Source organism: Hippocampus bargibanti, linkage group LG18, assembly GCF_051943395.1.
Source record: "Hippocampus bargibanti isolate YZ-2025 linkage group LG18, ASM5194339v1, whole genome shotgun sequence".
In the NCBI taxonomy this organism is placed as follows: Eukaryota; Metazoa; Chordata; class Actinopteri; order Syngnathiformes; family Syngnathidae; genus Hippocampus; species Hippocampus bargibanti.
The window spans coordinates 14,029,690-14,046,990 of record NC_142751.1 but is presented as its reverse complement, the minus strand read 5'-3'; the positions used below and the strand labels follow the sequence as shown (position 1 = coordinate 14,046,990).

General features: G+C 40.8%; 1 protein-coding gene across 11 annotated transcripts; it reads right to left on the bottom strand.

Moving 5' to 3' along the window:
• Positions 1 to 748: 748 nt before the first annotated feature.
• On the bottom strand, positions 749 to 16,302 carry dusp11 (dual specificity phosphatase 11 (RNA/RNP complex 1-interacting)). Of its 11 annotated transcripts, XM_089021009.1 has the most exons (32): positions 16,128 to 16,302; positions 15,970 to 16,045; positions 15,762 to 15,893; positions 15,021 to 15,144; positions 14,889 to 14,949; positions 14,461 to 14,507; positions 14,320 to 14,395; positions 13,865 to 13,921; positions 13,700 to 13,762; positions 13,002 to 13,058; positions 12,837 to 12,899; positions 12,113 to 12,169; positions 11,948 to 12,010; positions 10,169 to 10,225; positions 10,004 to 10,066; positions 9,142 to 9,198; positions 8,977 to 9,039; positions 8,113 to 8,169; positions 7,944 to 8,006; positions 7,069 to 7,125; positions 6,904 to 6,966; positions 6,032 to 6,088; positions 5,863 to 5,925; positions 5,127 to 5,183; positions 4,962 to 5,024; positions 4,173 to 4,229; positions 4,008 to 4,070; positions 3,214 to 3,270; positions 3,045 to 3,107; positions 2,287 to 2,343; positions 2,122 to 2,184; positions 749 to 1,466 (listed from the first exon to the last, which is right to left on the bottom strand). In XM_089021009.1, the coding sequence occupies exons 1-32, from the start codon at positions 16,154 to 16,156 to the stop codon at positions 1,295 to 1,297; spliced, it is 2,157 nt and encodes a 718-aa protein (XP_088877135.1). In that variant the 5' UTR covers positions 16,157 to 16,302; the 3' UTR covers positions 749 to 1,294. The 11 variants fall into 11 exon arrangements, with proteins under 11 accessions (XP_088877135.1, XP_088877137.1, XP_088877136.1 ...); XM_089021011.1 differs by lacking the exons at positions 4,008 to 4,070; positions 4,173 to 4,229; XM_089021010.1 differs by lacking the exons at positions 5,863 to 5,925; positions 6,032 to 6,088.
• Positions 16,303 to 17,301: the final 999 nt, after the last annotated feature.

The window sequence follows — 17,301 nt, the reverse complement described above, 5'->3', positions numbered from 1 at the left end:
CCGCCAAAGTACACCCCCGATTCATTGGAATCCATTAATCCCATTTCGTCTTTCATCATTTTTCGAGTTGTTTTCGTTTAATCGTTATTAAATGTAATTATTTAAGAAATATGAGATAACTGGACGAAAAAACGGGTAAGTCTGACTATGATTAATGCTTTTCGTTTCTTGCCTTCCATAAACGACTTGCAATACCCGATATGGCCTATAAAAGGCGATGTGGGTTAGCTCCATTCACAGACCAGTTTTTGGAATTTCCCCGAAGAAGAATCAAAACCGAAAGCGAGCGGCGGAAATAACATTCGTTACACTGTTCGGTTTTACTTCTTCCTGCAAATGTTTCAATTATGTAATTTTGGAAATTATTTAAATTTCATTCCCATCTGACTACACAACGCGTTGGTGTAAAATCGCGGTGACGTCAACATGGTTACATAAAAAAACATGTACATTTCGTTTAACGTGTGAACGTTGTGACTATTTACACTTTTTTGCAGACCGGTCTTAGCTAGATCCCACGGAACCAATTACTGTACCCTTATTAAAATTAACATTTTAATTGTGATAATTTGAAATGTTAAAACGTAAGATTAGAATAATGCAAAAGGAAAACCAAAACCAAGCAATTGCTTCCGGTTCAAGTCTGCCATTCTGAAACGTGACTATCCCGTTCAGCATTATTATAGTCAACGAAATTTGAATAAAATAACTAAGACCGAAACAAACAAACTATTATAATATAAAAAATGGTCTTAATACATTTAATATATTCTGAGCTTTTGGGGTTTATTACAATACATTGTTTGAGTATAACTGTTTGGCCATCAAGAAGTGTAGTCAAACCATTGGATTCACAAATACTGTAGATAGAATAAATGTAAGACAAACACCCCCCCCCCAAAAAAAAAAATCACAAGCATTGAATTGAAGCATTTTAAAATCAATCTAAAAATCTAAAAAAAAAAAAAAATAAATAAAATAGTTGATAAAAGACGCGCTTACCTGGATTGGACAGCCAATCATATGGCACCAGGATGTGACATGCATCTTCCTGCAGTGATTTTTTTTTGCTCTATGCTTAGAGCAAGAGTCATAAGCTGTCCAAATTCATTAAAATCAAGCCACAGACCATTTTATAGGGGAAATCAGAACTTGCAAGAAAAAAATTCAGAGCCAGCAGGCTAATGGCTAGTCTGTTAGCCTGCTAGCACTGTGCGGAGTCGGAGGGTGTTAAGACATTGAACCCCACCATTCATCAGCATTCCTCTACTGATTGGTCCACCACCGAGACAGCTTACGCCACGATTGACCCCCGTGTGGGCCCACCAGACGATGCACCCCGACCCCGTTGAAATGGCCTTTTGGAGGGGTTCGGGGCACAATCTGCAGACGAGAACGAAGGCTGGCCCCCTTTTTTTTGGGGCGTAGGACGTCGGTGTTGGGAAATGGCTCTTTGTTGGAAAAATCTGCAGGAAATAGGAGGGGAAAAAATATTTGGTGTCTATCACACACACATACATATACATATGTACACACACACACACACACACACATATATTCCAGTTTAAATGGTTTTGTGAGGTCCGGATAACTCGAGATAAGGAGTGAGGACCACCGTTGCTGATAACTTTAGAGAAGAACTAGTGTTACATTTGAACACTAAATGTCACCCCATTTCCCACTTAAACTTCTTACAAAACAAAAATAAAAAGTGGACTTGAAACTGAATTATTAGCAGGAGTGAGGTTTCTGAATGGCTACATTCAAAGTCCTCACGCCTGTAGTGAATTTGGTTAAAATATTATACTTTTTGTGGTATGTACTGTTTTCCTCTCATTAACCACACACAAACATAAACACACACAGCGAGTAAAAAGTGTGCATATCCAAGTGAAATGAAAATACACACCAAAAAAATCATTTTGGGTGAATTTGTGAGGACCTCTCTGAAACTTTAACCGATGCATATATAGACCCTCTCAAAGCCTTTAGAATGAAAACCTTGTGAGGATTGGCCAAAAGGTCCTCACTTGTCAAAAATGTCCTCACTATGTATGGTATCAAATGTTAGTGGTCCTCACAAGACTAGTCATACAAACCCACAGACACACACGCACACACCGGAATCTTCCCATTCGTTGCCACGGAAGAGGTCGTTGTCTTGCAGCTTCTGATTCGAAAAATCTGCGAGAAGTGATAGAAAAACAAAACCCGTGAATCTCCCGTCACACTTGTAGCTCTGAATACCGAGAGAGTGTATAAGTGTGAAGTTGTCGGCCCCCAAACCTGATGCCGTCATCCAAATCTTCGTCGGCAGGCATGCCACTACTTATGCCCTCGTTGCTGCCCAGACAAAAAAAAAAAACAAACAAACAAAATGTGTGAGTGGGAGTGGGACAGGCATGTACATACACACACATATTCCTGTTTCAATGGTTTTGTGAGGTCCGGATAACTCGATATAAGGAGTGAGGACCACCGTTGCTGATAAGTTTAGAGAAGAACTAGTGTTACATTTGAACACTAAATGTCACCCCAGTTCCCACTTAAACTTCTTTCAAAACAAAAATAAAAAGTGGACTTGAAACTGAATTATTAGCAGGAGTGAGGTTTCTGAATGGCTACATTCAAAGTCCTCACCCCTGTAGTGAATTTGGTTAAAATATTATACTTTTTGTGGTATGTATTTTGTGTGTATGTAGTACATACTTGGCAATAAAGATGATTCTGATTCTGATGTACTGTTTTCCTCTCATTAACCATGCACACACACATAAACACACACAGCGAGTAAAAAGTGTGCATATCCAAGTGAAATGAAAATACACACCCAAAAAATCATTTTGGGTGAATTTGTGAGGACCTCTCTGAAACTTTAACCGATGCATATATAGACCCTCTCAAAGCCTTGAGAATGAAAACCTTGTGAGGATTGGCCAAAAGGTCCTCACTTGTCAAAAATGTCCTCACTATGTATGGTATCAAATGTTAGTGGTCCTCACAAGACTAGTCATACAAACCCACAGACACACACACACACACACCGGACTCTTCCCATTGGTGGCCACGGAACAGGTGGTTGTCTTGCAGCTTCTGATTCGAAAAATCTGCGAGAAGTGATAGAAAAACAAAACCCGTGAATCTCCCGTCAAACTTGTAGCTCTGAATACAGAGAGAGAGAGTGTATAAGTGTGAAGTTGTCGGCCCCCAAACCTGATGCCGTCATCCAAATCTTCGTAGGCAGGCATGCCACTACTTATGCCCTCGTTGCTGCCCAGACAAAAAAAAAAATGTGTGAGTGGGAGTGGGACAGGCATGTACATACACACACATATTCCTGTTTAAATGGTTTTGTGAGGTCCGGATAACTCGAGATAAGGAGTGAGGACCACCGTTGCTGATAAGTTTAGAGAAGAACTAGTGTTACATTTGAACACTAAATGTGACCCCATTTCCCACTTAAACTTCTTTCAAAACAAAAATAAAAAGTGGACTTGAAACTGAATTACAGTAAAGTCTCGTTATATCGATATTCAAGGGAGTCCGAAAAAATATCGATATAACCGGGACTATCGACATATCCGACCCTGTTTGCATGTAATTTTCTCCGTGCGTGCATAGGTTTCTGAATGGCTACATTCAAAGTCCTCACCCCTGTAGAGAATTTGGTTAAAATATTATACTTTTTGTGGTATGTACTGTTTTCCTCTCATTAACCATGCACACGCACATAAACACACACAGCGAGTAAAAAGTGTGCATATCCAAGTGAAATGAAAATACACACCCAAAAAATCATTTTGTTGGAATTTGTGAGGACCTCTCTGAAACTTTAACCGATGCATATATAGACCCTCTCAAAGCCTTTAGAATGAAAACCTTGTGAGGATTGGCCAAAAGGTCCTCACTTGTCAAAAATGTCCTCACTATGTATGGTATCAAATGTTAGTGGTCCTCACAAGACTAGTCATACAAACCCACAGACACACACACACACACACACACACCGGACTCTTCCCATTGGTGGCCACGGAACAGGTGGTTGTCTAGCAGCTTCTGATTCGAAAAATCTGCGAGAAGTGATAGAAAAACAAAACCCGTGAATCTCCCGTCAAACTTGTAGCTCTGAATACAGAGAGAGTGTATAAGTGTGAAGTTGTCGGCCCCCAAACCTGATGCCGTCATCCAAATCTTCGTAGGCAGGCATGCCACGACTTATGCCCTCGTTGCTGCCCAGACAAAAAAAAAAAATGTGTGAGTGGGAGTGGGACAGGCATGTACATACACACACATATTCCTGTTTAAATGGTTTTGTGAGGTCCGGATAACTCCAGATAAGGAGTGAGGACCACCGTTGCTGATAAGTTTAGAGAAGAACTAGTGTTACATTTGAACACTAAATGTGACCCCATTTCCCACTTAAACTTCTTTCAAAACAAAAATAAAAAGTGGACTTGAAACTGAATTACAGTAAAGTCTCGTTATATCGATATTCAAGGGAGTTCGAAAAAATATCGATATAACCGGGACTATCGATATATCCGATATCGATATAACGAGACTTTACTGTATTAGCAGGAGTGAGGTTTCTGAATGGCTACATTCAAAGTCCTCACCCCTGTAGTGAATTTGGTTAAAATATTATACTTTTTGTGGTATGTAGTTTTCCTCTCATTAACCATGCACACACACATGAACACACACAGTGAGTAAAAAGTGTGCATATCCAAGTGAAATGAAAATACACACCCAAAAAATCATTTTGGGTGAATTTGTGAGGACCTCTCTGAAACTTTAACCGATGCATATATAGACCCTCTCAAAGCCTTTAGAATGAAAACCTTGTGAGGATTGGCCAAAAGGTCCTCACTTGTCAAAAATGTCCTCACTATGTATGGTATCAAATGTTAGTGGTCCTCACAAGACTAGTCATACAAACCCACTGACACACACACACACACCGGACTCTTCCCATTGGTGGCCACGGAACAGGTGGTTGTCTTGCATCTTCTGATTCGAAAAATCTGCGAGTAGTGATAGAAAAACAAAACCCGTGAATCTCCCGTCACACTTGTAGCTCTGAATACCGAGAGAGTGTATAAGTGTGAAGTTGTCGGCCCCCAAACCTGATGCCGTCATCCAAATCTTCGTAGGCAGGCATGCCACTACTTATGCCCTCGTTGCTGCCCAGACAAAAAAAAAAATGTGTGAGTGGGAGTGGGACAGGCATGTACATACACACACATATTCCTGTTTAAATGGTTTTGTGAGGTCCGGATAACTCGAGATAAAGAGTGAGGACCACCGTTGCTGATAAGTTTAGAGAAGAACTAGTGTTACATTTGAACACTAAATGTCACCCCAGTTCCCACTTAAACTTCTTTCAAAACAAAAATAAAAAGTGGACTTGAAACTGAATTATTGGCAGGAGTGAGGTTTCTGAATGGCTACATTCAAAGTCCTCACCCTTGTGGTGAATTTGGTTAAAATATTATACTTTTTGTGGTATGTATTTTGTGTGTATGTAGTACATACTTGGCAATAAAGATGATTCTGATTCTGATGTACTGTTTTCCTCTCATTAACCATGCACACACACATAAACACACACAGCGAGTAAAAAGTGTGCATATCCAAGTGAAATGAAAATACACACCAAAAAAATCATTTTGTTGGAATTTGTGAGGACCTCTCTGAAACTTTAACCGATGCATATATAGACCCTCTCAAAGCCTTGAGAATGAAAACCTTGTGAGGATTGGCCAAAAGGTCCTCACTTGTCAAAAATGTCCTCACTATGTATGGTATCAAATGTTAGTGGTCCTCACAAGACTAGTCATACAAACCCACACACACACACACCGGACTCTTTCCATTGGTGGCCACGGAACAGGTGGTTGTCTTGCAGCTTCTGATTCGAAAAATCTGCGAGAAGTGATAGAAAAACAAAACCTGTGAATCTCCCGTCAAACTTGTAGCTCTGAATACAGAGAGAGAGAGTGTATAAGTGTGAAGTTGTCGGCCCCCAAACCTGATGCCGTCATCCAAATCTTCGTAGGCAGGCATGCCACTACTTATGCCCTCGTTGCTGCCCAGACAAAAAAAAAAAAAAGTGTGAGTGGGACAGGCATGTGCACACACACACACACACACATATTCCTGTTTCAATGGTTTTGTGAGGTCCGGATAACTCCAGATAAGGAGTGAGGACCACCGTTGCTGATAAGTTTAGAGAAGAACTAGTGTTACATTTGAACACTAAATGTGACCCCATTTCCCACTTAAACTTCTTTCAAAACAAAAATAAAAAGTGGACTTGAAACTGAATTACAGTAAAGTCTCGTTATATCGATATTCAAGGGAGTTCGAAAAAATATCGATATAACCAGGACTATCGATATATCCGACCCTGTTTGTATGTAATTTTCTCCGTGCGTGCATAGAAATAGCATCGATATAACCGGGACTATCGATATATCCGATATCGATATAACGAGACTTTACTGTATTAGCAGGAGTGAGGTTTCTGAATGGCTACATTCAAAGTCCTCACCCCTGTAGTGAATTTGGTTAAAATATTATACTTTTTGTGGTATGTACTGTTTTCCTCTCATTAACCATGCACACACACATAAACACACACAGCGAGTAAAAAGTGTGCATATCCAAATGAAATGAAAATACACACCAAAAAAAATCATTTTGGGTGAATTTGTGAGGACCTCTCTGAAACTTTAACCGATGCATATATAGACCCTCTCAAAGCCTTTAGAATGAAAACCTTGTGAGGATTGGCCAAAAGGTCCTCACTTGTCAAAAATGTCCTCACTATGTATGGTATCAAATGTTAGTGGTCCTCACAAGACTAGTCATACAAACCCACTGACACACACACACACACACCGGACTCTTCCCATTGGTGGCCACGGAACAGGTGGTTGTCTTGCATCTTCTGATTCGAAAAATCTGCGAGAAGTGATAGAAAAACAAAACCCGTGAATCTCCCGTCACACTTGTAGCTCTGAATACCGAGAGAGTGTATAAGTGTGAAGTTGTCGGCCCCCAAACCTGATGCCGTCATCCAAATCTTCGTAGGCAGGCATGCCACTACTTATGCCCTCGTTGCTGCCCAGACAAAAAAAAAAAAAAAGTGTGAGTGGGACAGGCATGTGCACACACACACACACACACACATATTCCTGTTTCAATGGTTTTGTGAGGTCCGGATAACTCCAGATAAGGAGTGAGGACCACCGTTGCTGATAAGTTTAGAGAAGAACTAGTGTTACATTTGAACACTAAATGTGACCCCATTTCCCACTTAAACTTCTTTCAAAACAAAAATAAAAAGTGGACTTGAAACTGAATTACAGTAAAGTCTCGTTATATCGATATTCAAGGGAGTTCGAAAAAATATCGATATAACCAGGACTATCGATATATCCGACCCTGTTTGTATGTAATTTTCTCCGTGCGTGCATAGAAATAGCATCGATATAACCGGGACTATCGATATATCCGATATCGATATAACGAGACTTTACTGTATTAGCAGGAGTGAGGTTTCTGAATGGCTACATTCAAAGTCCTCACCCCTGTAGTGAATTTGGTTAAAATATTATACTTTTTGTGGTATGTACTGTTTTCCTCTCATTAACCATGCACACACACATAAACACACACAGCGAGTAAAAAGTGTGCATATCCAAATGAAATGAAAATACACACCAAAAAAAATCATTTTGGGTGAATTTGTGAGGACCTCTCTGAAACTTTAACCGATGCATATATAGACCCTCTCAAAGCCTTTAGAATGAAAACCTTGTGAGGATTGGCCAAAAGGTCCTCACTTGTCAAAAATGTCCTCACTATGTATGGTATCAAATGTTAGTGGTCCTCACAAGACTAGTCATACAAACCCACTGACACACACACACACACACCGGACTCTTCCCATTGGTGGCCACGGAACAGGTGGTTGTCTTGCATCTTCTGATTCGAAAAATCTGCGAGAAGTGATAGAAAAACAAAACCCGTGAATCTCCCGTCAAACTTGTAGCTCTGAATACAGAGAGAGAGAGTGTATAAGTGTGAAGTTGTCGGCCCCCAAACCTGATGCCGTCATCCAAATCTTCGTAGGCAGGCATGCCACGACTTATGCCCTCGTTGCTGCCCAGACAAAAAAAAAATGTGTGAGTGGGAGTGGGACAGGCATGTACACACACACACATATTCCTGTTTCAATGGTTTTGTGAGGTCCGGATAACTCCAGATAAGGAGTGAGGACCACCGTTGCTGATAAGTTCAGAGAAGAACTAGTGTTACATTTGAACACTAAATGTTACCCCATTTCCCACTTAAACTTCTTTCAAAACAAAAATAAAAAGTGGACTTGAAACTGAATTACAGTAAAGTCTCGTTATATCGATATTCAAGGGAGTTCGAAAAAATATCGATATAACCGGGACTATCGATATATCCGACCCTGTTTGCATGTAATTTTCTCCGTGCGTGCATAGAAATAGCATCGATATAACCGGGACTATCGATATATCCGATATCGATATAACGAGACTTTACTGTATTAGCAGGAGTGAGGTTTCTGAATGGCTACATTCAAAGTCCTCACCCCTGTAGTGAATTTGGTTAAAATATTATACTTTTTGTGGTATGTACTGTTTTCCTCTCATTAACCATGCACACACACATAAACACACACAGCGAGTAAAAACTGTGCATATCCAAGTGAAATGAAAATACACACCCAAAAAATCATTTTGGGTGAATTTGTGAGGACCTCTCTGAAACTTTAACCGATGCATATATAGACCCTCTAAAAGCCTTTAGAATGAAAACCTTGTGAGGATTGGCCAAAAGGTCCTCACTTGTCAAAAATGTCCTCACTATGTATGGTATCAAATGTTAGTGGTCCTCACAAGACTAGTCATACAAACCCACTGACACACACACACACACCGGACTCTTCCCATTGGTGGCCACGGAACAGGTGGTTGTCTTGCATCTTCTGATTCGAAAAATCTGCGAGAAGTGATAGAAAAACAAAACCAGTGAATCTCCCGTCACACTTGTAGCTCTGAATACAGAGAGAGTGTATAAGTGTGAAGTTGTCGGCCCCCAAACCTGATGCCGTCATCCAAATCTTCGTCGGCAGGCATGCCACTACTTATGCCCTCGTTGCTGCCCAGACAAAAAAAAAATGTGTGAGTGGGAGTGGGACAGGCATGTACACACACACATATATTCCTGTTTCAATGGTTTTGTGAGGTCCGGATAACTCCAGATAAGGAGTGAGGACCACCGTTGCTGATAAGTTCAGAGAAGAACTAGTGTTACATTTGAACACTAAATGTTACCCCATTTCCCACTTAAACTTCTTTCAAAACAAAAATAAAAAGTGGACTTGAAACTGAATTACAGTAAAGTCTCGTTATATCGATATTCAAGGGAGTCCGAAAAAATATCGATATAACCGGGACTATCGATATATCCGTCCCTGTTTGCATGTAATTTTCTCCGTGCGTGCATAGAAATAGCATCGATATAACCGGGACTATCGATATATCCGATATCGATATAACGAGACTTTACTGTATTAGCAGGAGTGAGGTTTCTGAATGGCTACATTCAAAGTCCTCACCCCTGTAGTGAATTTGGTTAAAATATTATACTTTTTGTGGTATGTACTGTTTTCCTCTCATTAACCATGCACACACACATAAACACACACAGCGAGTAAAAAGTGTGCATATCCAAATGAAATGAAAATACACACCAAAAAAATCATTTTGGGTGAATTTGTGAGGACCTCTCTGAAACTTTAACCGATGCATATATAGACCCTCTCAAAGCCTTTAGAATGAAAACCTTGTGAGGATTGGCCAAAAGGTCCTCACTTGTCAAAAATGTCCTCACTATGTATGGTATCAAATGTTAGTGGTCCTCACAAGACTAGTCATACAAACCCACAGACACACAAACACACCAGACTCTTCCCATTGGTGGCCACGGAACAGGTGGTTGTCTTGCAGCTTCTGATTCAAAAAATCTGCGAGAAGTGATAGAAAAACAAAACCCGTGAATCTCCCGTCACACTTGTAGCTCTGAATACCGAGAGAGTGTATAAGTGTGAAGTTGTCGGCCCCCAAACCTGATGCCGTCATCCAAATCTTCGTAGGCAGGCATGCCACGACTTATGCCCTTGTTGCTGCCCAGACAAAAAAAAATAAAAAATGTGTGAGTGGGAGTGGGACAGGCATGTACACACACACACATATTCCTGTTTCAATGGTTTTGTGAGGTCCGGATAACTCGAGATAAGGAGTGAGGACCACCGTTGCTGATAAGTTTAGAGAAGAACTAGTGTTACATTTGAGCACTAAATGTCACCCCATTTCCCACTTAAACTTCTTTCAAAACAAAAATAAAAAGTGGACTTGAAACTGAATTATTAGCAGCAGTGAGGTTTCTGAATGGCTACATTCAAAGTCCTCACCCCTGTAGTGAATTTGGTTAAAATATTATACTATTTGTGGTACAGTAAAGTCTCGTTATATCGATATCGGTTATATCGATAGTACCGCTTATTACAATACTATTTTCATTTCCCTTGCACATTTCTAGTCTTTTTATGTATAATTAGTACCGCTTAGTACGATACCCGGTTATTATGATAATCCGGTTATTACGGTGCTCCTTTTCATTACCCGCCGGCCATTTTTGTTTATATCGATATATCCGTCGCGCCATTGGTCAACTTGGTCAGGTGTCTTGTTACGTGAGCCGACATTGGTCGACTTGGTCACATGAGCCGCCATCGTTCGCGCTATTGGTTGACTTGGCCGTGTGACTTTGTCACGTGACACGCCATCGGTCGCGCCATTGGTCGACTTGGTCAGGTGACTTGGTTACGCGCCCAGCACCCGTGTAGCAGAGCCATTTTCATTTTCAGACGCTAGCTCGTGTGTAGCAGACGAGATTGAAGTGTTTGTGTTAAAAGGTAAAAATTTGAAGCAGAAGAAGATTGATGACTTTTTTAAATTGTATACATAATACAGTAAGATGTAAGCGTTGCAGTTTCCCTGTTGTGTTATGTACATGCCCACTGTACTGTAGATGAATGCAATCGTTTTTTGCAACAATGTTTCTTGTTTTGTCTTCTGAAGCGCGATGATTTTGAAAATTATTAACATTCCATACTGTGTATTAAAGGACAGCCGATGTCACTTTTTATTCAAATGCAAATAAAAATGACTTCACGCCAAGACGTCTTGCATTGCTTGTGAATCCAAACAATGGCTTCAGATTCGGATAATATGCTTTCTTGTTACACATCCAGTTATGAATATGTTTCAAATACACTGTAGTTCTGAAGATTAAAGCATACATGTTTACAATCATTAAAGAATTATATGTGCCATTTTGAGGCAACATTGGGGGAACATCTCTGACCCAAAAAAAAGGGAGCTAATGGCCAGCTCCGTTTCTTATATGGCGCTTGGCTGCCCTCTTTTGGCGGCTTTTTTTAATGCAGTTCGGCGCAGGATCGGATATATCGATAGTCCCGGTTATATCGATATTTTTTCGGATTCCCTTGAATATCGATATAACGAGACTTTACTGTATGTACTGTTTTCCTCTCATTAACCATGCACACACACATAAACACACACAGCGAGTAAAAAGTGTGCATATCCAAGTGAAATGAAAATACACATCAAAAAAATCATTTTGGGTGAATTTGTGAGGACCTCTCTGAAACTTTAACCGATGCATATATAGACCCTCTCAAAGCCTTGAGAATGAAAGCCTTGTGAGGATTGGCCAAAAGGTCCTCACTTGTCAAAAATGTCCTCACTATGTATGGTATCAAATGTTAGTGGTCCTCACAAGACCAGTCATACAAACCCACAGACACACACACACACACCGGACTCTTTCCATTGGTGGCCACGTAACAGGTGGTTGTCTTGCAGCTTCTGATACGAAAAATCTGCGAGAAGTGATAGAAAAACAAAACCCGTGAATCTCCCGTCAAACTTGTAGCTCTGAATACCGAGAGAGTGTATAAGTGTGAAGTTGTCGGCCCCCAAACCTGATGCCGTACTCCAAATCTTTGTAGGCAGGCATGCCACTACTTATGCCCTTGTTGCTGCGCAGACAAAAAAAAAAAAAAATGTGTGAGTGGGAGTGGGACAGGCATGTACACACACACACATATTCCTGTTTAAATGGTTTTGTGAGGTCCGGATAACTCGAGATAAGGAGTGAGGACCACCGTTGCTGATAAGTTTAGAGATGAACTAGTGTTGCATTTGAACACTAAATGTCACCCCATTTCCCACTTAAACTTCTTTCAAAACAAAAATAAAAAGTGGACTTGAAACTGAATTATTAGCAGGAGTGAGGTTTCTGAATGGCTACATTCAAAGTCCTCACCCCTGTAGTGAATTTGGTTAAAATATTATACTTTTTGTGGTATGTACTGTTTTCCTCTCATTAACCATGCACACACACAGCGAGTAAAAGCATATCCAAGTGAAATGAAAATACACACCAAAAAAATCATTTTGGGTGAATTTGTGAGGACCTCTCTGAAACTTTAACCGATGCATATAGACCCTCTCAAAGCCTTGAGAATGAAAACCTTGTGAGGATTGGCCAAAAGGTCCTCACTTGTCATAAATGTCCTCACTATGTATGGTATCAAATGTTAGTGGTCCTCACAAGACGAGTCATACAAACCCACAGACACACACACACACACACACACACACACACACACACACACACACACACACACACACACACACACACACCGGACTCTTCCCCTTGGTGGCCACATAACAGGTGGTTGTCTTGCAGCTTCTGATTCGAAAAATCTGCGAGAAGTGATAGAAAAACAAAACCCGTGAATCTCCCGTCACACTTGTAGCTCTGAATACCGAGAGAGTGTATAAGTGTGAAGTTGTCGGCCCCCAAACCTGATGCCGTCATCCAAATCTTCGTAGGCAGGCATGCCACTACTTATGCCCTCGTTGCTGCCCAGACAAAAAAAAAAAAAAAAAAAAAAAAAAAAAAAAATGTGTGAGTGGGAGAGGCATGTACACACACACATATTCCTGTTTAAATGGTTTTGTGAGGTCCGGATAACTCGAGATAAGGAGTGAGGACCACCGTTGCTGATAAGTTTAGAGAAGAACTAGTGTTACATTTGAACACTAAATGTTACCCCATTTCCCACTTAAACTTCTTTCAAAACAAAAATAAAAAGTGGACTTGAAACTGAATTACAGCAGAAGTGAGGCTTCTGAATGGCTACATTCAAAGTCCTCACCCCTGTAGTGAATTTGGTTAAAATATTATACTTTTTGTGGTATGTAGTTTTCCTCTCATTAACCATGCACACACACATAAACACACACAGCGAGTAAAAAGTGTGCATATCCAAGTGAAATGAAAATACACACCAAAAAAATCATTTTGGGTGAATTTGTGAGGACCTCTCTGAAACTTTAACCGATGCATATATAGACCCTCTCAAAGCCTTTAGAATGAAAACCTTGTGAGGATTGGCCAAAAGGTCCTCACTTGTCAAAAATGTCCTCACTATGTATGGTATCAAATGTTAGTGGTCCTCACAAGACTAGTCATACAAACCCACTGACACACACACACACACCGGACTCTTCCCATTGGTGGCCACGGAACAGGTGGTTGTCTTGCATCTTCTGATTCGAAAAATCTGCGAGAAGTGATAGAAAAACAAAACCCGTGAATCTCCCGTCACACTTGTAGCTCTGAATACCGAGAGAGTGTATAAGTGTGAAGTTGTCGGCCCCCAAACCTGATGCCGTCATCCAAATCTTCGTCGGCAGGCATGCCACTACTTATGCCCTCGTTGCTGCCCAGACAAAAAAAAAAAAACAAAATGTGTGAGTGGGACAGGCATGTACATACACAATAAATGTAAGAAAAGACACATGCAAACTGACCATAATCATGAGCACACAAATAATAATAATAATAATAATAATAATAATAATATCGTCCAATCCAAAAGAGGGAACAAATTATCATGAAATACAGTGATACATCAGCTTACGAACTTAATTTGTTCCCAGAAAGTGTGTGTAAGGCCAAAAGTGTGTCTTCCAAACATTAATTTCCCATCGGAAACCATTAAAATGAGAGTAATCCGTTCCCAGGTCCCCGTAAACATTGGTGGGGGGGGGGGGCTTATAATGAGTGTACAAGCAAAAATACACACGCTCAAATGCACGATGTTAACGCTTGTGCTACCTTCTCCGTGGGCCATTGCGAAGGTCATCGATGTAGTTCTCTCTCTCAATGTCGTGACCGCGAAAAAAGTTAAACACTGAAAACACACACAAGGGCACACATTAGTGTCCCATGTAAGGAAGCCACGTTTGCGCAACTTACGTTGTATGGCGTCGTCGGGCTCCATCTGCTCCACGTCTATGAGATACCTGACACACGTGGAAAACACGTGGCGGTAGTAAATGATAGAGAATAGACATTATGCAGCAATTATGGACGCAACTTGTCCGGAGGTGTCGGTTGTCCTTTAAAGTTTCATGCTGTTGTATGCTTAGTTGGTGAAACACAAGGCCCACAATGGAAGCACAGGAAAAATTGTGGGGTCAATCTGACACAACCTGTTAAACTGTCATCCTCGGGTTAAGAAATCTAGCCTTGGGCGTAATTTAGGATTTAGTAAACAAGCACAGCAAGAGCTCATGCTACAAATCTAACTCATTAAAATGTCTATGTTCTGTTGGTTTATGGATGTTGGTGCTTTTACAATGGGACGACTGTGTTTCACCAATGACTATGAAAAGCTCCGGCACCTGCAGATCATGTAGCCAGTACGGTTGATTCCATGGGTGCAATGGACGCCGATAAGCTTGTCTGCAACACAAAGTGGAAAGGTGATGTCAACCCGACTCCCAAAAGCGGTGACAGGTTGCGGCAAAACTGACCATTGTCTGCATTATTTTGAAGGAATGTATGTACTGTTTTCTTAAAGATCAAGATGCTTCGGTCATTGGGGACCATACGACCCATCGTTCTGATCTTGAGGCAGGGCAGTGACTTCGGGAGGTCCTGCAGAGAGTTGAGCGGAGGGATAAACCATGATAATTGACACACAAACCGGTGGGGTGAGGTTCAATTTGGATCGTTCCTACAACAGACTTCTTAGGCAACATAAAAGCTAGCAACCACTCATTTGACGACAATGAGATTAAAATCTTAGCCAAAGAAAATAGATGCTTTGAAAGGGGAGTCAAAGAAGCTATTTTCATAAAATAGCAAAACCCTTCACTAAATCGCCATGGTGGGGTGAGGTTCAATTAGGATCGTTCCTACAACAGACTTCTTAGGCAACATAAAAGCTAGCAACCACTCATTTGACGACAATGAGATTAAAATCTTAGCCAAAAAAAATAGATGCTTTGAAAGGGGAGTCAAAGAAGCCATTTTCATAAAACAGCAAAACCCTTCACTAAATCGCCATGGTGGGGTGAGGTTCAATTAGGATCGTTCCTACAACAGACTTCTGAGGCAACATATGCTTAGTAATTTTTTTTACTAAGCGTAGTAAAAATGTTATAAGGGAATTGTAATCATTTATAAGGGCAGCTATTAGCCAAGGTTGCCAGGTATGAAGTTGCCACGTTTGTACGAAAGGAGGTAGAAGTTGCCGAACAAATAGGCGCTACCTTGCGCGTGTAGTAGCGCGTCGTCATGGTCAGGTCAATAATGAGTCCCAGTTGTTTGTTTTGTATCTTCATGGCGCGCAACAACTGCTCCGGTCCAAAGACCTGATGGGGCTTCAGTCGTTGTTGCAGACACTGGGCGGGATGTCAGTTTGGCTTTGAGTATTCGCAACAGTTTGCCAGGAATGATGCCAAACGACGACGCGCTTACCGCTTTGAGAGGAACCTTGAACGCAACAAAACGAGTGTCTAGTAGTTGTTCGCCCACCGATATGTAGTCCAGCCATCTGGAGAGACAAAGACACGCACACACACATTTTTTCAAGCCTGAGACGTGCTCTGAGCTTGTATCCCATCACGTCGTCTAACCTGTCCGGAATGCCTTGTTTTTTGCCCATTCTAGCCAATTTTTTTTCAACCCAACGTGTTGTTTCCCGCTTCCAAGAAAATAAAAAGTAACAATTGTTGAGCAAATAAATTTCTAATGCTGTGAAACGTTTCACGTGGTCGACGAATCGCTAGCCTCGGGTTTCTTAGCTTTCCAATGCAAGGAGGTGACGCGCGTTGATGACATCATCAGACCGTGTCTGATGCTGCTTCAGGCACCACACAAGCCGTGGGAGTTGTGGCACTTTCGATTGTCGTCGTTTATCGAAATAACTGTGATTGTCATCTCTTTTTGTATATGCAGTTTGTTTCTCGCCTTTTTTAAAATTCATATCATGACTAGTCTGCAATTCATCAAAGTGGGGAAATGTTTACGAAAAGCACGTCAAGGCCAGTCATGAATTATCAGTTAATCGTAGAACATTGAATGCGTCATTGCTCACGTTCAGAAAACTGCAAACACGCGAGCCACGTCACACTTCTCGCGTTTCCTGTTTCTTCGAAACGACACATGCAGCAATAATGCATTTTTACCAGTGGCGGAGCGTCAGGAAAGCCTTCTCTGCTGGCCCTAAAATATCTGAATCACGGACTGATGTTAATTATATTTTGTCGAATTCTTATTACAGTAAAGTCTCGTTATATCGATATTCAAGGAAGTCCGAAAAATATCGATATAACCGGCACTATCGATATATCCGACCCTGTTTGCATGTAATTTTCTCCGTGCGTGCATAGAAATAGTATCGATATAACCGGGACTATATATATATATAGTAATAGTATCGTATATATCGATATATATATATATATATATATACGGTATATATCGATAGTCCCGGTTATATCGATACTATTTCTATGCACGCACTGAGAAAATTACATGCAAACAGGGGCGGATATATCGATAGTCCCGTTTATATCGATATTTTTTCGGACTCCCTTGAATATCGATATAACGAGACTTTACTGTATATATACATATATCCGATATCGATATAACGAGACTTTACTGTAAATAGCTTTTTGCATCAAGTGTACAGATGGGTTGTGCGGGTTATTTGTGGAGCCTGATGGTATATTTTAACCTTGCAGTCTACACTCTACTTTTGAACTATCAAAGTTGAAACAAGTCCAAATTTCATGGTTTTGTCTC

Excerpts from the sequence above, each read along its gene's own strand:
- dusp11 (XM_089021009.1), bottom strand. The coding sequence starts at position 16,156 with ATGGGCAAAAAACAAGGCATTCCGGACAG. Across the intron at positions 12,170-12,836 it reads CCACCAAGGGGAAGAGTCCG|CAACAAGGGCATAAGTAGTG; the intron begins GTGTGTGTGTGT and ends TTGTCTGCGCAG. Across the intron at positions 10,067-10,168 it reads GATTTGGATGACGGCATCAG|ATTTTTTGAATCAGAAGCTG; the intron begins GTTTGGGGGCCG and ends CACTTCTCGCAG.